Here is a 26,565-nt window from a genome sequence, read left to right as displayed (position 1 = left end):
CCTTTTTAATCCTGTTTTTCTCCCCTTGTTCTCTGCCTTCCTGGATCCTGTATAAGCTAATCTGCACAATACCCATGGCAACACCATGGGTAGTGCAAAGAATATAATGCTCTTGTGAGCGTTGCCATACTGCTAGTTTACATTTTGGCTAGAGACCCAGAATGCTCACCGGCTTAGGAGGGCAAATCTACTTGTAAGCATTTCTGAATCTCCGAGTCCTAAAAAGCTAACGCCCTAAGATTGCTGCAGACTATTTCTACTCTTCATGCTACCAAAATCTTATCAGCATCTGCGGTGCAAGAGAGGGTGAAGTGTGGCGACCAGCTTGGCTTTCTCAGGTAAGTGATACTCTCCATCTGTGCTGCCATTTCCCACATGTGGAACAATGTGGGGAATCACTGAAAACAACCAACTCGGTCAGGGGCAACACATCTCCAAGCACGCACATCACGTTACAATAACTAAGGGAGCTAAACTGGCCCTGGCGTGATTTCTCCTCTACCTTGAATAAAAAATCCAAAGTAAAAAAAAGGAGGGGAGAAAAAAGGTGTACGAGCAATGCTCTATGTCTAGGAAACTCAGCTCAAGGGCAAGTAAAGTAGGTTTCTTTGGAGATCTCTTCTTGAAGCCTGTTGCAAAGTGAGCAGTCAAGAGAAGGAGGGGAGCAATACGGAGAACTTAAAAAGGCACAGGAGAAACTGCTTTTGATATGCGTGAAGAACTCTGGGAAAGGGCTTAAACAAAATTCCTGTTGGTGTGTGTAGGCAAAATCCACCGCAGCTCTTGTGGAATAAACCTCGACAGCCTCTGCTTGGGAACACAGCTCTCACTGCCTTGCTTCCACCTGTGAACCAAGTCTTTGGTCCTGAAGAGCCTCTCTCTTCACTTGGCCTTAGCTTTAAAGGAGGGAAATGTTAAGCCTTTTAGTTTTCTAAATGCCAAAGCTAAGACATACAGTGTGAGTCAAGCTGGTGTAATTAATCTTTTTTTTCTCTTCTTTTTCTTTTTTCACCTACTCAGTAATGTCTAAGGCCTACATAACTTGCCCCCTTAAAGTTACAAACTTTCACCAATATACGATCTCCATGGCTTCTCCTTAGACATCACTCCTGAGGCTGACCTAGCTGCAACGAGCAGTGGCATTTCAGAATGTAAGACCCTGAGAGATGCTGAGAGAGGAGTGTATATTGAGAAGGGAAACAAAATAGGATTGGGTCAGCTTTGTCTTCATCTCTTTCCATCATACTATCAATTTGCATTTTCTTGTACCTGCTGAGAACCAGATCTGAATAAATCACAGCCCTCGCACATCAATCACTTGAGTGTAACTCAAGCATGTGCTCTGGGGGGGGGGACCTAGCGTTTTGTAACGTGGAGTGGGCTACAATTTGGATGTATCCAGTCCTTGTGTGACATATTTCTAATATATGAACGCTATACGCAATTACAACCATGGCCGCTGACTTTAATACTTTGTGCTGTGGATGCAGCACAGCTACACCTGTTAAATAATGCTACTGGATCCATAGGAATCTCATGGAAAACAGAGCAGTCTGTCATATGCAAGCACACTTGTAGCCAAAATTGGGGGATGAGAGGGGTTCTTACCCACAGGAGTGCAAATAGATTTCTTTGCACTTTCATATCTAAATTAAATATCTGAAACTGACCTCAAGTTATGAGGATTGAACCTATTCTAGGCTGGGTATACAGCTGCAGCGTTGCAGTAGAACTTAGATAGGATCAGATGCCAGGAGTGGTTCAAAGCCACAAAACCATCAGATATGAGCTCCAGAGTAAAGAAATAAACATTTTTGTTGTGGGACATTGGACTGCGTTCCCTGTGAGAAGTGCTACAGCAGGAAAAACAAATGTGCAAGGAACACTGTTTAAACAACACAGCCCTTGCCAAACCAGGGACAACATATCCCACATTTAATTAAAAAGGGAAGGATCTTGGCAACAACGCCATAGAGCTGGGAGAGGGTGGTGGTCCTCACATCTAGATGAGGGCTCTGGCTAGGGTTTGGTGCTTAGTAAAGACTTGACTTTGTGCTAGCGTTGGGGATATCACAAGTTGCACCTCAGATTTCGTATTCAGGTAATCTGGGATCTCCCTTTGGCTTATTGCACAATAAACTCTTGCTGTTTTTATTTCTAACCTAGTATTTGCTTATCGTGTTAGGATCTGGGGATTTGAATCTGCATTTGAATTTTAAAAACTTGTATCACGGCTAATATTGTTGTTTCATCATTAAAGTCATTTATCAGATGCAATAATCTGAATTATATTGTGCTAAAAATCTTTATCTAAAAAATCCCATTTGTCATGATCAACATTAGGATAATGTTGTACACACTGCACAATGCACATTCTGCATTTCCAAAATTTGCTGATAGCTGCTATTGCTACATCTAGCGCTCATCTGAAATAGCCAAATGTGTTTCTTTACAAGTCCACTAAAAGTTTTCCTACATTTTAATGAGCAGGATGCTCTCTGGACACCGTACGCAGATGATGAGATCTCATCCCTTCCCTGCTCCTATATGTGTCATTATTTAACTGTATCTATTCTCTTTTGGATCTGTGTCTGCAAATCAGAAGCTGTTTCCATTCTCCAGTATCCTCCACTGGACTTTCAGGGATAAAAATGCATTTTAAAATGTGCAATCCCACGGTAAAATGAAAATCTTCTTTTAATATTGTTTTCAAAATTGACACCTCTACTTAACAGAAGCCATTAAATTACTTACAAAGTAGTAGCTGCTTTTGTAAAAATATAGCCTTTTTAGGCATGAAAAATAAACTAGTTGATAAGCGAGAGATAAGCCATTTGACTTCTTCTTTGTGTGCCCGGCATGGTATGCAGAGCCAATTCTGTACAATCTGATGTTTACAGAGCAATCGTAATGTACGACCTCCTTAGGCAACAGGGACACAAGAAGCCTTTAAAACGCTGAGGCAAGCATTTAATCAGAACTCTTCATGCTGATCTTTGAAAAATTCAATAAGTTCAAAAAATGTAACTCTTTCTAAAGATAAAATATCAGTTTTTTGCTTCAGGAGTTGCAAATATATCCCAATGAACTCCCAGTGAACCACACAGGCTTCAGACATACTGCTCTTTTTTAAAAAAAGAAGTAAATAGCAGAGGTTTTCTGAAAGAAACAAATCAAGGGTCTGAAGAAATGCAAATGGTTAAGCAAAGCAAGTGCTGTAAAACAGTACAGTTTAGCAATAACCCAAACAATCACACATTTTTTGTTAGACATTTAAACAAATCTAAATTATGTTTTTAACCTGAATAGCTATTTCCATGTGAATAAGATCATATCTCCTTTTATTATGCATTAACTTTTTTTTTTTATTTTTATTTTTTATTTTGACCTGTTGAAATCAAGCTCTCATGCTTTTGTGAGGTGTTTGGGTTTTTTTTTAAGCAAATAACTGCTGCAGGAGGCATGAGATTGAGCATGATCTCACGCATTATCAAGTTGCTCCACCTTAACTCTACACCAGGTCTTCTCAAACTACATGAACGTATTTCTAAAGCCACTGGGTAAAATTCTTTTGGTATCAAAATTAGTGGGAACTTCCATTGCTGACTTGAGTGTGGCCAGCTCTTTTTTCTGGCTACAATTGTTTTCCTGAAAGCGTCTTTCTAAATAAACAGATTCTAATAAATCGTTTACTTTCAACAAATTCCTGCAGGGAAACCACACAGCTTTGTGTGTGTGAAAAAATGTAACTCTAAACTTATCCGCTTCTTTTGGTCTAGTTTTCCATGGCTTCTTATTTTTAGATTATTTTTGTGTTGTTTTGTTAATTCCCAGTGCTGACATGTTTTCATTTGACAAATACAAATTGTCGAAATATTGTTTTTATAGCACTTTTAAAACTCATTGAGAACAGCTGTTACTGCTGAGAGAGCTGGAAAAGGTACATTAAATAATTTGTGTTGTAATTTAACAATTTGATACCTGAGAAGATAAGGCACTTCAATCACTACTAAGTAGAAGCAGCCCTTAATGGTAGCATAACATGTCATTATTTCACTAGCTGGATATTAGGCATATTAGCAGCAGCAAAACTGTTTCAGTGAGTGTGCCAGGAAATTTAAGAATTAAAATAAAAGTTATGTGATAAAACTAAAGAAGTAGTTAACATTTATAAACAACTCTTTTTTTTTTTTTTTTTTTTTTTGTAGCATAGACAGTTATATTTCACTTAGCAGTCTTCTGTAGCTTGCAGTGGAACCTGGCTTTAAAACTTTCTGCAAATGGAAATGCCAAGTCTTTACTAGCTCCGGCTGAGATTTCAATCTCTACTACTCATTTGCTCTGCTAGAATCATACACAAAATTAAGCTAACCACTATGTAGGCTGAGTAGTTAATTTTGTATCTCCCTGGAGCCTAAGTAATCAGGTTCCTTAGGAACTACCCTAGCAGTGCCAATATTATTTAATTTAAAAAGAAAAGGTGTGTCCTACAGGGTGATCCAGATGTGGTAGTACCAAGCTGTGATGGGTCGCTAGCTGAAAGAGACTGAATAACCAAGGATTTGCCTCAGTTCCAGGCCCTTTCACTTCAAAGGCTTGACTAGTGTCCCAGCAACAGAGATCTTGCACCTCTAGACTTTATCGGGTTTCCCGAACCATGTGAAGTTTGCTTCGTAATCTTGGGAGCAGGCAAGCGGCTCTCGTCTCATCTGCCGATGCATGTTAACAAGGTGGAGTGCCAAGACACAAGATGAGCAACCTAAGGCTGCTATTGCTCAGTAATTACAGCAGGCACAGGAGGGAGGACATTCCTGGTGACTAGCATTTTCTTTGTTTGGTAAGTGGTACTTTAGACCAGGTTTTTTTTTTCTTTTTTTTTTTTTTTTTCTTTTTTTCATTTTAAGTGACTGTCTAGAAATACCTGTTCTAAAGGAAAGCTGGGCAAAAGCTGCTGGTGAGCAGAGACACTCCCATTGTTTGGCGTGAAGGCTACAGCAGTGGAAATATGGGTGCGTGCTCCAGAGCATCTCAGTGAAAGCATTCAGGGAAGACCTGATTATTTTTAAGTGATGCTCTAGAGACTCCACAGAGGCAAGCCCCAACCCACAACGGGCGCTGCCGAACTTGCGTGTTCCTTCAGCTGCTCTTCGTGACGCCGGTGTACAGGGCACACCCTCTGCTTGGCACTTCCAGCCCAAGGACTGAGCACCTCTGCTCCCGGCTTCCACCCTCCAGGCATCCAGAGCAGGGAGATGTGCCAGCCAGACTGGAGGCAGGTAGGCTCAGGGGAGAAGAAAACCATTTCAGGGGGTTAACTGAAAGAGAAATACATCTGCAAACACAAGGTGCAGAATGGAAGCCTGCAAATAAGTGCTGCCAGCTGGAAGCTGGCCAAACTGATAAAGCAGAAAAGAAATTGAGGGTTAAATGTTTTGAATGCTGAAGGCTTGGAGTTCAAAGAGGAGCTCAAGGAAATTCCCAGCCACCAAATCCATACAAAGAGGCTCTAGGCAAACACAAGCTTTCTGCAGGACAGCTTTATCCCAAACAGAGTTTCCAAAAGGGAATGGTTCGGAAGAATGGTTAAGGGATATCTTTTAGCACCTGGGAGCTCTTGTGCAAGGGAAGATGATGCCCACAGGTGAGGTACGGCTGAGGGGCAGAAGGAGTTGCTTTCCACAGGGAAATGGATGAGAAGTGCATCTGCCCACATTGAGTTGGAAGAACAATGTGTAGCTGTGGATGTATTTTCGTAGAAACAGGCAGAAGGGAGCTGCTCCTCTAGGCCAGGAGGTGAGGGAAACCAGGTCAAGGCTGGAGGTCCCTCTGCCTTTCCTGGAGCATCAGCTCCTGTCCATGTCAGGAGCTGTACTGTACCTGATGGCAACCCAGTCTTCACCAGGTATGTAAGGACTGAGGGACTGCAACTAGGAACTCCTGCCTAAATCCCAGGGAGAAAACACCATTGGAAGGATGCTTCCTTTTCCAAAGAAAATCTCTGTTTCGGGTCTGCATGGGCTACCATTTTCTATGCAATGGACTGGGGGTAGGAAAGCCGCCTTTCTCCATTGCACCAGGAAGCTGTACTCAAAAGAGAGGATGGGACAAATGGTGATGTCTCTCTGATACAACACTCTCCATACCAGGCCCTTCTTGTGGTTTTGTGACAAGGACCCTGAGTTTCCAGCGCTGCCCTCCCCTAGAGGCTATACAACAAGATCACCTTGGTCTTCAGACAACCTTTTTTTTAACCAGCTGAGGTCAGAGTCCTTTACAAATGAGGTCTGCATCGTCATCCTATGCTACAGCGGAGTACGAGAGCGGCACGAGGACAGCAAGGCACAGCTGCGTAACACTAAGGCTCTTAGTGCAGGAATAACATTTACAGGTGGGGAAGGCTGAGTTGTAGTATCAACACTTTTTGAGCAGGTGCATAACTATGCCATAGTGCCGGAGCAAGGCTAGAGTTCAAGAGGTAGCTAATTGTATCTCTCTCAAAAAGGAATTGCCTCAGACCAGTTAATTTGTCAAGATAACGAATTGTAGCAATTCTCGTTTGGAGCTGGGCCACTAACACTGATCTGAACTGTATTTAAACTCTTGATGACAGAGACTGAAAAAGATATTGCAATACTGGAGGTACAGGTTCCTAAAGCAAAACTGCATGTATAGCTGGAGTTGAGAGGCAGCAAGGGCATGCAAGTACACATCCTGCATATCCCTTAGATATGAAGAAATTCCCTGGGGCACCGACTCTGGTGCCTGGGCAGGCAGAGTTCATCTTGAATCTTTGGGAGTGACTGAGGTCCAAAAAGGATAATATAGTACCCATCAAGTCTCGATTTCTGCAATATGAGATAACATGAGCAGAATTTTTACCTCCCCGCTTCTAAAAAAAGAAACAGACCCCAAAAGTACTGATTTGAAGTTATTGAAGGTTTTCTGGTAGCTGCAAGAAAAAAACCCTCCATGGGCCTGATGCTGTGATTCCCATGGCACTGTATTCTCCCAAGCTCCAGGTTGCTACTGCATTTTTCTTTTCTGTGCAGCAGTAGACAGGAACAAGTTTGGAGGAGAGGAAAAGCAGAAGAAAGCTTTGGTAAAAATGAAGGCTTAGCCCAATGACTGTCCTCTGTTTCTGCTGAAAGTGAAGTAGACAGCATCAGGTAAAATGAAATGATGTATGTTCTTGTGCCAGACCTTCTCCTCTGGCCGCCAGGTGTTCCTTCCTCCACAAGAGAAACATGGACCAGAATAAATCCTGTACATTGACTCAGGGTAACTGAAAAGAATCAGGGATGAGCAATACTGTCCCTGAAGGACACTCCAGACATGCTTAGGTTGGAGAGCAGGACAAACTTTCCCTGGGTTTCACTGGGATGCTCCTCCAAAGAAGCCAGGACAAAGCCTCTGCTGCTACTGGCATCTCCTATGAGTGGAGTAGGACACATTGAAGTCTCTTCCATTTGTGCTCCAGCAGTGCTTTTTGGTGTTAGAAAAAACAGGAATGTTTTCAGAAGTAATTTCATGCTGTTAGGTTAAGCAGAAATAATGTCAGGTAAAGACAGAGGAGTATGCAAGACCTTTGATAAAAGCAACCTGACTCTCACCTTGCATTGGCACACCCTCTCCAGGAAAAGGATGCACTGAAAACAAAACTGGTTGTTGATGAGTGTGCGACTATGTCAGTGCCTTAAAAAGCATCAACATGAGAAATTAGCCAGACAGCTCATTTCAGAATATTCCTACTGTGAAAGGTCTACTTAGGAATGAAATTACTTTCTTTCTCATGTTATTCAGAATAATCATTCTCTACCTGTAAGTCCACTTAATTTAGAAAAGCAAAGTGGCTTTTATTTTGGAATAAGTGCATCCACAGGCAGAGTTCTTTCAAAACAGCTAATCTGGTCATTGCCACACGTAAACAAGCCCTTATAAATTGATGAGGATGGTAAAGAACTCGTGAAGGTATGTCCCAGGACTTCTTACTCAATTTGCAAGCAGTTACTTAGACCTGTCTTCCTCAAGGCGAATATGGTGATCAACAGAGCTTACAGAGAGCCAGGTTCAATTTAAACAACATACGTTTGAAAAAGAAATGAGCTTTTGAAAACTGTCTCCTCCTGTTGTTCCCTCAAGTTCCAAGTCTATCTTGCTTCAGCTGATCCTCACTTTTAAATACCACAGTCAAGTGGTAATCTAGGATTTAGTAGATCTCAGAAGTGTTGATTGCCCAGAAGGCTGGGTCTAAGGCTGGTAGGGTCTGGACATCTCCAGACACATCTTCATCAAGTGCGTGCAGCCTCTTCTAGAACAAACGAGTGACTGATAAAGGGTAACTTTATGTTGCTTGCAGCTAGTTTCTTGGCTTTGGCTGCAGCAGAAATGTCTTGCTGTGTGCAGATTGCAAAGAGAGGCTTAAATGTTAAGGTAGAAAATTACAGAAAGAACAGATCTTTGCAGGACGGGTTATGTCATCTTGTGCAATATGTAGGGTGCTTATCTGTTTTTCTTCCCAAGAGTTTTCTGTTGCTAGAGTGCTCCTGGGAAAGAAAGGGCCATCTCAGACTGGAAATCTGGGCTGAGGTTGCTCTGACTGTGTTTGTGGTGGCTTAGTGCATGTGTCCACACAGCGTGGCAGCAGCAAGAGTTATGTGGGAGATGCAAAGTGACCTAGATCAGCACCCTTAATTCCTGCAGCTGTGCTAGTTGCTCTGTCCTGTGCAAGTGTGATGTGAACCAAATACCAGTCATGTTAGAGACTGACCTTGTTTTCTTGGAGAAACCTGTGTAAAAATGGATGTAACAACACTCTTGACACTTACCTCACAGGATGTTGTGAAGCTTAATTAAATGTGCGCAAAAGCATTTTGAGATCCTTAGATGAAAGATGTTTTTACAAATGCAAATTATAATAATTATGGCTAGTAACCACCATCAACTACTGAAACAATTAATTCAGGTTGCCACAGGCCATCACAACAACGTGTGCAAAGAGGCATCAGCCATTTAATGACATATGTTGCGTGAGAACTCAAAGCCTTAAAAATGCTGTAAACAAAGAGGAAAAAACTAGATACTCGGGGCTTGCCCCTGCCAGGTGCAGTTGGTGGAAGTTTCCTCTATTGCTTCCATCACCCCCGTGTTTGCATTGCGACTTGTCCCCAAGAAGAGCCCACCTTAAAGATTGCATCAGTGGGATCATTTTAAGTCCCAATGATTTTTATATTTAACATTGCAAGGAAACTGAAAATAACTGCAAATAGCTTGGCTCACAAAAATCAGGAAATACGTAAATATAACTCTGTTTTTTGTTAAATTCTCCCTCTCACCCCCCAGCCCAGCCCGCTTATAGCATCACAAAATAGACTTTGGCTACAGGGTATTATCCAGCTGACTTTCCAAGGGTGAAAACAAAAGCTAAGCAATCAAGATGTGTCTGGCCAAATACTTAAAGGCCCAGTGCACACATTTAGCTGACAACTGACTGAAATCTGAACCATTTTGCTCAGCCTTTCTTGTTGCTTCAAAACTGATTTGGGCTTAAATAGCTAAAACCTACAGGTGTTTAAATGCTCTCCCTTGTCAGCAGAACAGCCTCATCAGACATGGTCTGAGGATGCGGTCAGACTGGAAGAGATATCCAAAGACCCCACAGGTGAATCCCAAAGAGCAGGCTAGCCCACCTGTGCCCCTCAGGCTTATTTCATTGCTCACCTTTAAAGACTAAAATTCAGAAGAGTAGTAGTTACTAAGCATCCAACTTACCAAAGCAATTAGGCTAAATGCACTGCAGCTAGAAATTTAAGCAATGCACTGAATTTAATTTGAGAATTCATGGTCATAAGACTGAAATCTTTAACATTTAACCCAGCAGCAAATTAAATCAGCTTTCTGATCAAGTGAAAAATTCTATGCTATTGAAGTTTGAAAGTGTGAAGCACACGCTTATTAAAAGGAGTTTTTTTTCTTTTTCTTTTAATGAAGAAAAACTTGGGACCAGTTAGTTGCCTAATCCAAATAATGGAGAAATGGGAATACTATCTGTAAATAAAGCCCAGATTACAAAACAGCATTGCTTTCTGGCCTTTGCCAGACTAATGTGCTCATAGTCAGTGGGTTTCAAGGAAAAAAAAAAGTTACTCATGCTGGAAGGTTGTATAGACTAAATTTACTCCAATATCAATGAGCTTAATACCTGCAGAGTTTAACAGGAGCCAGCTTTCCATGTACCAAAATTGAAAATGCTTATATGGTTTTTCAGTCCCTTTGAAAATACTGACTTTCTATAATAGTTCTTGTGCTTTAAGAATTAGGATACTAAGTTGAAAATTTCTTGGATAAGTTTTCAGAAAATGAGGGCCAAGTTTTTATGGGGTCTGTGTGCGTGCATGTGTCTCCAAAGAAAATTAGCAACAGTGGCGCAATGTATAGAAAACATGCTACGCAGTAGGTACCAACACGTTATTTTAAACCTACAAAGTCTAAAACTTTAGTGTGATGTCTATCACGCAAAGTTGTGCGTTTGCACACACATGCACACATATATATACACTCACAATATGCATATTGACATCCTGTTCCTAAGCTCTCTTAATGACACTTATGCAGTGCTCTGTTCAACGTCTCTTGGCTAAATCCTACAATGTGAGATAAAACTTGGATGCATTTTCTAAGTGCACCTCAAGGCACTAGGACATAAAAGAAGTCGGGGTATTAGAGCACGTCTCATTTTAACCATCTCTGGAGCACCCTGACTGACACTTTACAATTTACAAGAAAGGTGTGGCTAATAAAGCCACTGAAGCAGATATAAGGGCAGCTTGTCCCTGATAGGCATTTACGGCCTGTCACTCACCCACTCCAGGGCTTTGCTGCACAGACTTGCTGATAACCACCAGCACATTCTGTGGTTCTGGTGCCCAAAGGCCTTAAAAGCCGATGTGACCATATTGGCATCTGAAAACCCCGACTGATGGGTTGACACTTTCCTTCCCACCCCTTACCATTAGAAGATACTAATTTAGAGGGAAAAAGTAAAGCTTTGGAAAGGGGACACACTACATTTCATAGGCCCTTTCGAAGGGGAAATGCAACCTTGTAGAAACAGCGGGATTTTCATTCCCAGGCTGCTCCTTCCACTCCCTGGGAAGATCTTCATCTGATTGGTATCTCTCAATTACAGAGTGGCATGAATACCAGAGTGTTTTGGGTTTTTTTAAACCTCATGGAGGTAGTTTACACTATACACTGCCTTCTGCAAACACAAATACTTTCTCTCTGCCTATTTAAATAAATTCTGTCAGCAGGAGCAGCGGATGCCGCTTGGGAAGCTCAGAGCCCTGGAGGGAGCTGTGGGCAGCTCCGGGTGTTGCTTGTGCTTCTGAAGGTAACCAGGAGGAAAGTCCATGGAAGCGATGCAAAGTGCTGATGCCTGATGCCAGGGAAAAAAAATCACCATGGCTCCTGCTGGAGTCCCCTAACCGGCCCATTTAATTCACTTTCTTGCTCCTCTTCTCATTGAAGTAGACAACAGGAGTTTGGAGATAAGATTCTGTGTCAGAAAGATGCTCACCTTTTCAGAAAAAAACATGTTTTTTTTTAAGAGAAGGTAATTAACCTAGACTGCATTCTCTGATATCTTTTGAATACAGCATTGCTTGTCAGCCACTCCTTTCATCACTTAAAGTGCATTTTGTATCCATGGAAAGCAATTAATGTCCAATAGAGAAAGTTTGCCCTTACAAAGCATCTTTCCACATTCCTGCATTGCTGCAGCAATCTTTTCCTTTCCTTACATGCCACCACCAGTCCTTCTCACACAGCCGTGCATCACCCAGCCATGTTTACTATCTACCTGGTTATTCCTGTGTCCTTGTAGTCCTTCCTTACAGCCTGATTCTGCTCCCTCTGCCTCTTCTCTGACTTCGGGTGGAAACTCTTCCTTGCACTTCATGTTTTGTGGGACATTTTTGGACTGGTTTAGGCTGCAGGTGGGAACTCAGCCCATTGCAGGGAGAAGGGATCAGTCAGAGGGAAACTGTCACCGCGATCCTTTCTGATTTATAAAGAGCAGCTTGAAGCAATACTCTCTCTACAAAGAACAGTGCTCAGTTAAAGCAGGCTAACAGCTCTCTGCTGCTTTCAGGTCTATTTTACTAATGATTTTGCTTCAAAATCAGCAAAGTTACCTTTGGACTCACTTAAACTAGGTGAGAGTGCCACGTGAGCAGGTTGTGCCTGGCCCCGGAGCCTCTACTTATACTTATACCTACCCTGGGGCCCTGATGGAGCAGGGGGTACAGCCAGCTACAATGGACAGTGCTGGGGGTTTCTCCAACTGCTAGCCCAGCTGGCGTTTTCATCTGCTCCCTTTGTACCACAAAGAAGAAGAAGAATCTGGTCTGAAACCACATGTAAAAATAAGGAGCTCTTCAATTTATATTTCTGAAGTCAAAATAAATGTGTAGGATAGCAGGGAACTTTCAAGCCCCCACCAGTACCAATATAAAGAAAGGTTTAATCACTGCTATTTAAAATAGTACAAAGCGAAAGAGAGTTAGCATGCAAGTAAACTAAAGTATAGGAGACAGCTTTCTAGGCAAGCTGAGTAGCATAATGAGTGGAAGAACATCATCGTGGCAACTCTTAATATGAAAACGGTCAATGATTACATCACAATCTTATATTAGCAGGTGGCTGGAGCCATTTAATCAGGCGTCTTTTCTATTCCTAATGCCTATAGTTATCTACTATAAAGACAAGGTCAAATTGGCATGAGATTTTTCTTCCCCCACCCCCAACTTGAAGGGGGGCAGGGCTACCAAATTTTTGAAGTCTTTGCTCTTGTAAAGAGAACCACAGCTATCCAACTTGGGGAGCTGTAGCAGAGATGGCACCTGACAATCCTTGCCTTGGCTAGGATTACTCTGGGCTGTGCAGTCGGTGCTCAAGACACATCACTCCTGTGTCATGCAGTTACTAGAAAACTGGAGGTAGCTAAAAGAAAAGCCAGCATGTTCAGATGCTTATCACAGCAGCATGGTGTTACTCAAGATTTAATCTATCAACTTAAAAAATACCCCACCAAATTTAAGTGATGCTCACAATCTCTTCCATCTCAAAGCAGAAAAGAGGAAGGCAAAGCTGAATCCAAATAATTTTCTTGCACAAGATTCCCTGATCCTAGTGAAGGCCAAGCCGATTTAGCCATTATGTTGACCCGATCTAAATCTGATTAAAGTTAACGGTGGAAACATTTCCAGTTCCAAACAAAAGGCAAAAAAATGCTATTCTACAAGTACTTGAGGTATTCTCAATCTTAGAGGCAACTGGAGAAAATTTTTAAAATTAATTTTGTTCTAAAAATACTTTTTTTCTCACAACTGATTTTTATTTTAAAACTGTACTAACTTTCACAACTACCATGTAACCAAAAGCTCTTTGCTACATTTACCATCTCATTTTGGGAAGCGCCTGAAACTTTGTTTAAAACAATTGCAAACTCCTTAATATATGTCATGTTTTTACTATTTCTTCATCATGCATACCACTGATACACCAAAATAAGGTAGTATTTCAGACACAAAAAGTTGCTTTAAAACTAGTTTTTAAGTTTTTGTATCCTTTTCTTCTGAATGAGTGGAAATTCTAGGGTTTTTTTCTAATATAGTATTTTAACCAAATGTGCAGGACCTATCTATAAGCATCAACATCGGCAGGCATTAACTTACATAAGTAATTTAAGATTTACATATGGACAAAGCAGTTTACCTCCTGCGGACTGCAAATTACTAATAGTATTGACTGTTTCTTTTGCCCCAAAATAGGGTGTCAGATCAGTGTGTGCAGAAGCTCTTGCCCTGGTTTTGTAAATATTACACATCTTCGACAACTGCAGCACCGGGAACCTGAGACACACTGAATGAAATGCCAACAGACTTATGTGTTAGTAAATAACTTCAGTTAGTAAATAACTTCAGTCAGGTGATGGAAAAACCTGAAATACAATGTTTCTTGCTTTCTTCAACGTTCTCCTTCCTCTCAGTAGCATATTGTATTTTTCCTGAGTCAAAAATGAGAAGTTTAGGATGGGGTGGCATCCCTGCACGCCCCGGAATAGTCTTTGGGTATCATGGTTGTTGTCACACTGACACCTAATGGCAGATATGAACTAGAGTATTACGGCTGATTTCCCAGGGGCGTGTTTTTACCCTATGCTGTAAAAATTCCTTCAAATCATAGAAAATAAGTGAGCTTAGAAAATGGACTTCACCTGACTGTGTGGTTAACCTCTGGGAGGGCAGCGCTGGACACGCAACACCAGTGGGGAGAAGCTGAGGGCGCAGTGCTGAATTAGCATGGCAAAAGCGAGGAGCTGTGGCATGGGACTTGGGTGCTGCTGAAAGGATGGGCAGCCCGTCACAGAGAGCCCACACAGCCCCCAGAGGAAAACAAAAGCACTGAAGGCTAAATTGAACTGGCCAAAGTCGTCCAGTAGGTTGATGATGGCTGGAAAGGCCTAATTTGCCAAGCCACTCTCCACGATATTAGAAAAGTCATGGCAGTCAGGTGAAGTCCCTGGGGACTGCAAAAAGGGAAACATTGCACCCATTTTTAAAAAGGGTAGAAAGGAGGACCCTGGGAACTATTGACCTGTCAGCCTCACCTCTGTGCCTGGGAAGACCATGGAACAGATCCTCCTAGAAGCTATGCTAAGGCACATGGAGGACAGGGAGGTGATTTGAGACAGCCAGCACAGCTTCACCGAGGGCAAGTCCTGCCTGACCAACCTAGTGGCCGTCTATGATGGAGTGACTGCATCACTGGACAAGGGAAGAGCTATGGACGTCATCTATCTGGACTTCTGTAAGGCCTTTGGCACGGTCCCCCACAACATCCTTCTCTCTAAATTGGAGAGATATGGATTTGATGGGCGGACTGTAACTGGCTGGCTGGTCGCATCCAGAGGGTAGTGGTCAATGGCTCAATGTCCAGATGGAGATCAGTGACAAGTGGTGTCCCTCAGGGGTCCATACTGGGGCCAGTGGTGTTTAATTTCTTCATCAATGACATAGTGGGATCGAGTGCACCCTCAGCAAGTTTGCAGATGCCACCAAGCTGAGCGGTGCAGTTGACACACCTGAAGGACGGGATGCCATCCAGAGGGACCTGGACAAGCTTGAGGAGTGGGCCTGTGTGAACCTCATGAGGTCCAACAAGGCCAAGTGCAAGGTCCTGCACCTGGGTTGGGGCAATCCCTGGTATCACTACAGGCTGGGGGATGAAGGGATTGAGAGCAGCCCTGAGGAGAAGGACTTGGGGGTACTGATAGACAAAAAGCTGGACATGAGCTGGCAATGTGCTCTCGCAGCCCAGAAAGCCAACCGTATCCTGGGCTGCATCAAAAGAAGCATGGCCAGCAGGTTGAGGGAGGTGATTCTGCCCCTCTGCTCTGCTCTGGTGAGATCCTACCTGGAGTGCTGCATCCAGCTCTGGGGTCCTCAGCACAGGAGGGACATGGACCTGTTGGAGCGGGTCCAGAGGAGGGCCACAAAAATGATCAGAGGGATGGAACACCTCTGCTATGAAGAAAGGCTGAGAGAGTTGGGGTTGTTCAGCCTGGAGAAGAGAAGGCTGCGGGGAGACCTTATTGCAGCCTTTCAGTACTTAAAGAGGGCTTATAAGAAAGATGGGGATAGTCTTTTTAGCAAGGCCTGCTGCAACAGAACAAGGGGTAATGGTTTTAAACTAAGGGAGGGTAGATTTAGGCTGAACACAAGGAAAAAATTTTTCTCGATGAGGGTGGTGAAACACTGGAACGGGTTGCCCAGAGAGGTGGTAGATGCCCCATCCTTGGAAACATTCAAGGCCAGGCTGGATGGGGCTCTGAGCAACCTGATCTAGTTGGAGATGTCCCTGCGCATTGCAGGGGGGTTGGACTAGATGACCTTTAAAGGTCTTTCCATCCCAAAGCGTTCTACGATTTACGATCCTATGATATGATAATTTCATCCAGTCCCTGACCTGCTGTGTTGTTTCTGATCCTGACGAGTGGGCAGCAAAGCTCTCAAACACACAAGGGAACAGGTTGCGACCGTGTAGTTGGTAATAACATATGAAAACAAGGCATTGACTAAGGCTCATGCTTCCTTCAGAAATTTTTGAGGAAATCAGGAATTTTTCCAGAATGTTTTACTGTTAAAATTCTGTTTATTATGGTGATCAGAGTGGAGTGCTGTGGTCCTAATTCTTCCCTTACATACCTAAGAGGCAACAGCAGCACAGTCAGTGGGACCATCTGGGCTTATGCTGCAGCAGACTATGCCCACATGGGACTATGCCCACAGCGGTGAGCTAAACATCTCACCATTTGGTGGCTAAAAGCAAGGGCCTAAGGTGAGCACTTTGTGGCTGTTTTTCTTTGGCCACAATGCATCCTATGTAGCAAAATAAATAATTAATTGTAGCCATATTCTTTCATTTGGTTAATAAAAGTTTGTATTATTTAGCAGAAGTGCAGCGAAATTTAGCAATGAACTTCAAGTGATGATTCAGGAGAAGTTTAGACTGAGTCCCAAATCCTTCCTTCCATGGGTTACGTGGCGCAGTTCAAGGGTAAGCTCATGTAAGGCTCCTGATGGTTCATGAGCAGAGCAGCAACGCTTCTAGGTGACATAAGATCAAGTCCTGGGGTTATTCTGCAAAGTCTTTGGGATGGCCCCAGAATCTGCTCTTCAGATGTACTTCAGGCGTATTTGGATATCTCCAGGGGGGATTTTCAGCAGTAAGAACATTAGCAAAGGAAATGACTAAATTTAGCAGAGGTATATGAATAACCATAGTATGATGTAGCAGAAGGTAGGTTATATCAAGGGAAAAACATAAGGTAGCGGTTGTTATGAAACAGTGTTATATTTCTGAAAAAACAAGCAGTCACACATAGGTTTTTAACGCAATTCTACAGGAAAGAATATCGTCCTCCATGTTGCTTTACAGTGAAGATTTTTAAACTATCAGTTAAGTGGTTAATCCACGGGATCTAATTTATGTGAGAACTATACTCTGACTTTTTACTGATCTTGTGGTACGCAAGGACTCAAAGCTGTGCTCAGAGCCATCACTGGTGAAGGACAGCAAGAAAGTCCTTGTAACTCCTGCCACTGGTTCCTTATGAGAAGCCAGGGCTGAGCTCTGAGCACCACCCAGACAGGGCTGGTGGAGTCAGGCATGGCAAGCCTCCCCGCTGACATCAAACACAGCCTTGCAAACACATTTGAAAGAGACTGCTTTAAATATGGGCAAGAGCTGGGGGGAAGCTGTGCCCTCCCAGAGGGCAGAGGAGAAGCAGGGACAGGGGTGCTGGGGAGCTCGAGCCCCCGGGGAAGGTGGGTGTTACAGTCAGGCCCTGGGCTGGGAGGGCAGGAGGCAGAAATCAAGCGGCTGTTGCATCTTTGGTTATCATAAAGATGAAAAGGTGGGACCTGCAGTGTACCTGCAGTAAGTAACTAATTATAATGATCACCATACATGCTTCTAAGCTATTATTAATGATATCTTTTCATCATATTATAATATTTTGCCATTTCATAATATCAACGTTGCAGAGATAACCAATGCTGCTTCACAATCTAATTATAAGACTGAATTTTGCAGTTTGAAATCTAGCACGATTCAGGACTTTTGGTATCTTGAATGCTGTGAAAAATATTATTGAAGGGCAGATATTACTCATGCATGAGTTCAGGAGTTGCAGTAGTCTCATGGCACTGAGATTTAAAGTAAAAAGAAGTCTCAGTGCAGACTAGCCAACAGGAAGGATATTTAGAGAAAAGATATTTCAAATAGCTGAAATGAAATACAGAGTGTATGTTGAGGGAAGGAAAAAAGTCATTAATTCTGGATGTACTTACTGCCTTGTATTAGGCACTGTTGATCAGTTTTTCACCAACACTTTTTCTTAAACAGCCCCTTTCTTTTCTTCTTATGGCCAAGTTTGGCACTTTAGAAAGTGCAAGACTGACAACAGCGATGGGTGCAAAGCTTACTCTCGGGCCCTGCTGAGCTTTTGCCTATGGCTTTCACCAGCAATATCCTGATCAGAATGTCACCAGCCCTGAGACAGGATTTTAACAGGGAACTTGGTTTTGTTAGGCTGAAAGCATTCAACAAGAACTAACATTAGGTCATCAAACACCTTTGCTTTTGTTGTGGGAGTTTTTCAGGGGTGAACTCTCAAGCAGTCTCTTGTGCATGAGTCTTTGGAGGAAAACAGCCTCAATCCCTGATTTTGCCATGGGCAATTCCATGGTATCCCCATTTAAGAGCCTGTGGTGTGGCTGGGGAGTGTAATGAAAGAGGAGGCAATAAATAAATAGTCCTTCAATGTTTTTGTTTGTTTGATCAGAAACCAGATGTGCAAAGATTCTCATATTTACAAGAGTTGGCCCTTCTGAGCACAGGAATCTACAGCCTTCTCCTGATGTTGACTATGCTGTATCTGATCACTACTTCTAAAACTCACCGTCATGGGGAATATTTGGTGATAAATCTTCAGTAGGCCATTATAAAAAGACTTAATGTTGAAATATTACGATCGAACATTAAATTGACACCTCATGTCAGCCCACCATTATACCTCTTTTCAATTCCTCTGCTGTCATGCCACTGATGTGATGAATTGCAGCCTGTCACATCACGTTACGTTACGCAGAACAAAACACATACCAACTGCCATGCAAATATGTGTTTGCCAACTCTTTTCAGTGCGTAGAAATGCAACCTGTGAATTCCCTATCAGAAAACTAGAGGCTCAAGGATGGCTCTAGGGTGTGTGAGACAAACATGCCTCTGACACACCATGAACATACAGATACACAGCTCTCAGCCAGCTACAGCAATTATGAAAGCACCTCCTGCTGTGATTATTTCTTGTTCCTTCAGAAAAGAAGGCAGCAGTGGATTCTGTGGCTGCTGATGTCACGAAGCAAAATATAAATACGTAATAATTAATCCAGTGCTTGTGTTCAGATTCGGAGCTATTTTTAAGACTGGCCAGATTTTGGCTGTGTATGTGTAAATATAACACCCACTTATGTACACACACACGTGCATACTATAAGATGTGTGAATATACATTACGTGGCTTTTAACTGCAGTCTTTTAGCCTACATGTGGGCCTTTTGAAGCTAATGGGAGATTTACCAGGGGCTTTTTCACAAAGCTGTAGGCAAGACTGGAATCCAGAACATATGAATATTATACTGTAATGATATAGTGTAAATCATCTAGTTTGACCTACAGTGAATTAGAGGCCATTAAATTTCATTCAGGTATCCTACACCGAGCCAGAAAAACTTGTGTTTGACTAATGCATAAATTGTATTTGGCTAAAACCTATTTCCCAGAAAGGTATTAATTTAGTCTCCATGCAAAGACACTTTCCCTGCATCAATTTCTTTAATAGTTTGTTTCAACAGTTATTTTAACTATGTGTGCTTTTTATTTAAATTGACTTCAGTCTAGGGAGTCAGTGCTGAGAAGTCAAATTCCTACTTAAATTCCTAGCTATAATGTCAATGGATACTTGAGTACTGAGTTGCTTCTCTTTACTTCAATGCCACGCCATGGGCATCCCTTCGATATCTTTTGTGCTGAACTATTCTTTAGCATGTAACATCCTCACCCAAGGAATATCTCTGTGAATTGTTTTCACTTTTTTCACTTACTTCTTGATATGTTGCCACGGAAAACAAGTTGTTTACTTGGTAATTTGTGTCATCCATTCTCTGTTGTCTATGTGCATCAACTTTGCTGGAGGTTACAGGGATAAGATGGAAATATACCTAAAAGATCTGAGATGAGAGACCTTACATACCTTGCAATAACCTAATTCTTAGTAGAATAAATACACATCAGACTCAGACAACCCCTTTCAATTTCCAGAATTTGAAAATACTGTCATTTTTTGTTTATAAACCAGTCATAGTATGTGGCTATAGATATAAAAAAATTAACTCCCTAAAGCTGGCTTTTCCAGTTACTGATTTTTCTTTTTTTCTACTCAACACATCATCTAAAATGAAGGCAAAAATTGGTTAATCTGTGACTTCTTGGTAAGACTTTTTAATATTAAATAGGGCATAATTTTACTGCTGACAGATATTACAAAATATAAGGATCATTAAAATTAAAATATTAAGGAGAATAGTGTCTTCATTTCAGGCATATAGTGGTGCTTTTTAAATCAGGTTCTGTAGTGGGTAAGAATATGTCCCGATAAAGAAGGGAAAAAAATGGAATGCCATGATTATTCTAAAGCTTGACACAAAACTATAAATCTCTTTCAAGTGAAGATACACAGATCTTTGTGTAGACCTCTGCGGCTAAGCAAACCAGCTAGCCTTTGATGTACTCATAATTATTAGGGGCTGAGGATTATGTCTTTAGGCAAAGCTGTCTAGCAGTGGGAAGGTACAGATCAAAACTGACATCATGACACAAGCAAGCGGAGAGGTGAGATGAGGTGGAGCCAAAAATAGTTTGGCAGTACTATAGACCTTAAGTAAAATGAACGACTCCATTTTTCGAAAAGAACACAAGGAGGGGAGCAATTAGTGCCTGTAAGAGCAATTAGTGCCTGTAACCTCTTGATAGAGTAAAATCCTCACTACTGGTTGGAAAATTAAAAATGTAATTAACAAAAAGCTACACATGAGAATAAAGAAGATTCAGCAGATCCACTTGGTTATACAGGAACATATTGTTACACACCCAATGAGGCAGGTATGCCAGGCCGTGAATTCAGAACTACCACTGCAATAGCCATGCTGGGAGCACTGGGTGCCACTGGCTCCTCTTGAAACCAGGGGACTCAAGCAATCTACATCAAGTAGAGCATCCTTCCCTATCAGGCTCTTTGTCATTTTTTTGTAGAGGGCGGGAGTGCTGGTAATGCCAGGCCTACACCTGAGCTTGTTACTTGCTAAAATCCCCCATCCAAAGCCCACTGAAGATGGTGGAAATCTTTTCATTGTGTTTAGTGGGCTCTGTATCAAATGCTGTGTGTGGCTTGACATGTGCAAGAAAGTGTACACGTGAGCACAGTTACATCATTTCAAATTATCATGGATCTTCAAAGACACTCATCTTGTGTGGCACAAAATTAAAAAAGTGCTTGTGGAAACTAATTTTTTGCCATAGGTTAACTGCCAATCATACTTAAAAAACATTTTTCATTAAAATTGTTTTTCTTGCTCTCTGGGGAAAAAGTCCAATTATTAGAAAAATAAAAGCAAAGGATTTAATTCCAGAGGTTTTGGTTGATTTAAACTGAAAAATCTAAATAAATAAATAGGACATCTAACACTTACACTGAAGGGAGTAGAGCTCCAAAAAACTGTAGCATAAATGGGTGTCTCCTGAGCCTTTCCAGATCACAGTTCATCTGTGTATTGGATAATATCTTTTAACAGGTTACACAGTGAAATAAAAATCATGCCATGAAACAAAAGGCTAAGATTCTCAGTTAACTTGAAACTTGATAGCAAGAGAAAGATGTGTGTGCCAAGGAAGAGTAGGAAATGAAGAAGACTTTGTCATCAGCATCAGAGAGGGTACATAAGGGTAAGGAAGAAGTCTATTGCTTGATAGATGAAAGGAGTCATTATGGATCAGAAGAGGAACAAATGTTGTCAACTAGGCTAACGCAGGGCCAGAGAAGGTTACAAAAACAGGGGGACAATTCTAAACACGGTCTTGAAATGCGAGCAGGCTCGCCAGGACTGTCAGGAATAGGGGAAGACCTGAGTAAATTACAAGTGATTTGAAGGTAGCAGACTGTATGCAAGACCAGACTGGTATCTCAGATGCACTGCATGGAAGACAAAACGCTATAGCATGTGTCATTATTAATCATCACAAAGACTGTGTAAGCCATTCAATATAAAATACTATCACAGAACTAAGAAGAAATGAATACATTTGAACTGGTTCAAATAAATTCAAATTAATATTCAAACTGGTGATGTTCTTTGTCAGTAAGGTGAAACATTTAAGGCCCCTACATTTTGAATGTCATTTTAGGAACAGTGTGGGAAATTAGATCTCAGTCTCTGTGAGAACTGATAAGATTTCCTGTCTCACTTGCACACATTATGGAATATTTCCAGAAGTGTTTTAAAATTCTATTTTAAGTGGAAAAACCTCAAGCGCTTTCATGAGACATTACTGAACCACCAAAATGTTAGTCAGTCCCATCTAGCATTTCAGAACAATGCAATTATCTCAACATCAGTGTTTTTATTAAGATACCTCTGTTAGAAATATTGCCTAAACATTAGCGTAACTAATATTCTGAATTTAATTCTAAGTAGAAATAGAAGGTTTCCCAATTTGCCTTTCAACTATGCAGCAGTTATCTGTCTTGTCACAACATGAATCCCTTTTGGGTGAAAGCTATTGATTTGAAGGTTAAAATCATCTTGCTAGGCCCTAATGTAATTTGTTGGAAGTTGGCCTTGGGAAACTTTCTGACACTGACTACATATGCTCTTCGTTGGATATTCATTGAGCAATGATGTCTGAAAGGCTGAGTTCTTCACCTTCGTAATCATTATTAGTTATGGCATTTCTTAACAGGCTGTGCCGTGTCAGTTCTTTGCAACTCAAGTTTTACATTAGCAACATACAGTTTACAGCACTGAAGAGATGCACTCTTCTACCACGGACAACACTGTACCTGGTTACTTGTGTTCCAGGAGCGTAAATGTGAGGCTACACCCATAAACAGAATTTATTAGTAAGCCTACAAACATTGTCAATATTGAAGAAAGTCCTCTCTGTTTTCATCAAGTGAAATGAAATGCACAGAATATATTTTCGGCAAGGCTACATGAGAACTCCCTGACCTCGTTAAGGAACCTGTAGATCTACTACAGAAATAATTCAACAGGAAATCTGTGGCAGAGGAAACCACAATATCTATGGCCACAGGTCTGCTGATCAAATGGGAGTGGGGAAAGACGAGACAGGTAATGCGGTCTCCGAGATGTATAGTACCATTACTTCAATCTTCTCATGCCTCAAGATGCATTTTCACAGGCTGTCAAACATAAAATTGCATGAGAATAACTTTCTTTAGAAGACTTTAATCAGTTGAACAAAATATCTGATTCTGCCAAAACCATAGCAGGTAATAGCAGCAAGCTCACTTGACACTTCATCTTGCTCAGCAATATTGTCACGAAACTAATACGCTCTGAAGTTCTACAGGTGTTTTTACCACACAGACCCAGACATTCTTAGCTTTGATGGTGGCTTCTTCAAAACAGAGCATAGCAAACCACGATCATGTGAGGAACTGAGAAGAGCTAAAATTCAGAAAATTTTAAAATAATCCATCTATTTCTAGTTTTATCTTGACACAAATCTTGATCTAAGGTATGTGAGGAATCTACTAATGATTATAGAACTCTGGGTGACATCTATAAATTTAAGCTGAAATTATATTGTCGTTCTACATTATTTGTAGGAGCTTGAAACTTTTCCAAAAGTCTGAGTTTGAAATATATTATATTTGAAGTGATCCCTGTACACATAAATATCTTGACAAATTAAATATATCAGGGGCAAGATGGAGCACTCTCAAGGGCTTGGGAATCAGCCAGGAGCACTGACTCATGTTATTTCCAAGTAGTGTTGAGCTGAGTTTTGGGGATGGGCTAGCTCAGGAAATAGCAGATGTTGATATATGAGAACAGTTCACATTTGTACCATTTAGGACCAAATATTATACTATACTATATATGCAATATGCTGTAGAGAGGCCAGATATTATCTAGGAAGGTGTTCAGTATAACTTGGGATCAATAGCACTGATTGCACCTTCTTGGCTCTGTTTGCTTAGGTTGCTGCCTTCTTGTAGAAGCCTGAAGTGGGTGCTCAAGAAGCTTGGGGGTGATTTGGGAAGTGTGACCACTGGTGAACTGAGTGGCTGAAAGCCCCAGAGAGCCGGGACTAGATGAAGAGGACCAGGCTTACGAGATGATTAGGGGACAGAGACCTGTTTGAAACTGCATTTTAAAGCTTCTGGCTCTGGCATGAGTTCCCCCCCCCCCCCTCAAAATGTTAGATAAATATAGTAATTTACATATAAAGCACTTGACTTGTTATCTTTTTTCACTGGGACCACAAAGTTCATGCCTCATGATATCTTTTTTGCTAACAACAGCCTATGAAATAAAAACATCATCAAGAAAGGACGTTGGAATAAAGTATAATAAAACAAAACATGTGGCTGAGATTTCACATGTTTAAGATGAGATTCAATCTGCAGTGAAACGAACTCATGGGAGATTCCTGTTTATTTTCATATAAAATGAACTCAATGCAAATTCATTACTGTTTATAGACTGAATCTCAGTGACAGTTTGTGACAGGGGCACTGAAAAGTATTTTAAATCATTCTGATAGTTAATTATTTAGCAAATGAGAACACTTTAAAGACTTTATCATATAAAATGACTTTAATAATTTATGCTTATGGGGCATTACAGAGGTAACTGTAGGACTGCTCTGAAGGAGGGGAAGACTTTGTGCCTGCACATTTGTAACTGAAGTGTAGTATTACATCTGATATGCAAGTAAGACATTTGTGATCATCTCAGGCTTCTTCCCTGTCCCTCTCTTTGTGTATGTGTCTACAATGCTATATAAGGCTCCCAGTAAACTTAAAACCCGCCTAACTTCAGAAATCTAGTAATAGTGTTAGTTTGCAAGGAATTAAACGAAGACACAGATTAAGGCTTTTATTTTCTGGATTAAGTGTAAGAGAATAAATAGTGATCAGAGATAAGTCTTAGGTATCTTAGTTATATTAGGTGCAGAGGACAACTACGTAAGAAGTAAGAGAAGAGACAGCAAGGGAGATGTAACTGTGCGCTTTAAAGAGAGCCCAGTAACAGATGACCGAAACAAATGTCGTTTCTGGCAATTCTAGTGGTGAAAGGGCTTGCTCAAAGGCCCAGCTATGGTGCAAAAAATGCTTCAAGTGACTTAAGCTTGAAAATGAAAGACCCTGAGAAAAGAGCTCAGGACAGGCACTGCTTGATTTCTACTCTGCTGCAAAGGGAAGGAAGCGATACTGTATTGCATAGCCTTGAAAGTCATGGATTTATACGATATATAGAAATAGCCACATAAACGCACATACCCGCCTCTCCGCATTTCTATATATTTGAATGGCATTTGCTTGTATGCTTTGGGTAAACACCAAGACGTACAGTTCTAAAAGAATCCCATGTTATTCAAGATTTCAAAGGTTTTGTGACTCCTTCTGAGTCTTAATCATATTCTACTTCTTGGCATGGGACAAGGACAAAAGCTCAGTGATTTCCTCTAATATTCAAAGACACAAATAAGCAAAACAGCACTGTGCATATTTTATACAAACATTTTGTGTTCTTTTTTCCCCCCTTTGTCTACTTTCTCTCTGCTGGAGGTCAGCTACCTAGACTTAGACCCCTTCTGCTTGGTTCGTGCTATAGGCCCAAAATCAGAATGGTCTACATATTTGCGTACATCTCTTCATGACAATTCAGAGGAAACATAAGGAGAAAGTGAATGAGTCATAAGTTCCCCTGCCTGAAAAGTTGTCTGTGTTTGAGCTATTGGTCTAACCCTAATTTTTGTATCAATATTCCTTATGGAACTGCAAGAATCCCACTGCATGCAAAGATGTTGCTATGAGCCTGTGCTCACATCAGTAAATGTTTCATCTGAATGCTGCCAAAGCATTCATGATGTGACTCCAGTTATTGGTACAGTGTGCATCAGCAAATATTTAGAGGTGAATGAGATTGCCATAGCTGGCCTTTTATGCTGGTATGAATAAAGATTTTCAGATTCAGACCCTTACCTCTTGCACTCAGTTCAGTTTGTACAGCCTAAACTTTTCTATACAGTCATAGTATAAATCTTTTTTACTTCGTAGCTATTGCATTGACACAATCCTCACGTGGGTACTGAAAGGCAAAGCAATGTTACTTTTATAAGCCTCCCTCTTTAGTTATGAATAAAAATACTGTCTCGCTTTCAAAGAAAACAATGCAATCAAAACAATAACTCCCCTACAAATATAACACGGTGTTGTACAGGACAAGTATTGATTAAAACAAAAAGGGCTTTTTAAACACCATTAATTCTTACCAATTCTAGTAGTTATTGATTCTGCATCAATGTCATTAGCCTTTTTCTTTGCCACTTCAGCTAGTGCCAATTCACCCTTATCTAGTGCAAGGTAATGGATGTCCTTTGGAAATAAAAGAGAAAAAAAAAGATTAATCTAAAATTAATCTCATAGTAGTAACAAAAGGGATTTTGGAAGAAAGAGGTTCTTTTATTATTTAGATCACAAACACAGATGGAACTGATGAACCTACCATTACATTTTAATTCTCTCCCAATGCAAATTTATTATCTTACTTGTGCTGTTGAATACAGCAATGAATAAAACACTGACCAATCATGCACTGATAAAAGTGAAGCTATTGACTCAGTGTATGAAAG

The 26,565-nt window shown here is 41.2% G+C and overlaps 1 protein-coding gene across 5 annotated transcripts in view; it reads right to left on the bottom strand.

Moving 5' to 3' along the window:
* The window catches only part of WDPCP (WD repeat containing planar cell polarity effector), a 160,238-nt gene that overhangs the window by 19,284 nt on the left and 114,389 nt on the right, over nt 1-26,565 (bottom strand). For 3 of the 5 annotated variants that reach the window (XM_087775256.1, XM_087775254.1, XM_087775255.1), the window contains exon 15: nt 26,206-26,308. The exons of the other annotated variants lie outside the window; for them this stretch is intronic. In XM_087775256.1, the coding sequence (XP_087631382.1) occupies nt 26,206-26,308 (103 nt within the window). The remainder of the gene's footprint in view (nt 1-26,205; nt 26,309-26,565) is intronic. 5 annotated transcript variants of the gene reach the window in all.

This window comes from Nipponia nippon, unplaced genomic scaffold, assembly GCF_047370975.1.
Source record: "Nipponia nippon isolate SJK-2023a ecotype South Korea unplaced genomic scaffold, ASM4737097v1 scaffold_4, whole genome shotgun sequence".
Taxonomy (NCBI): Eukaryota; Metazoa; Chordata; class Aves; order Pelecaniformes; family Threskiornithidae; genus Nipponia; species Nipponia nippon.
The sequence above is the reverse complement of the archived record's forward strand: the minus strand, read 5'-3'. Positions and strand labels throughout refer to the sequence as shown.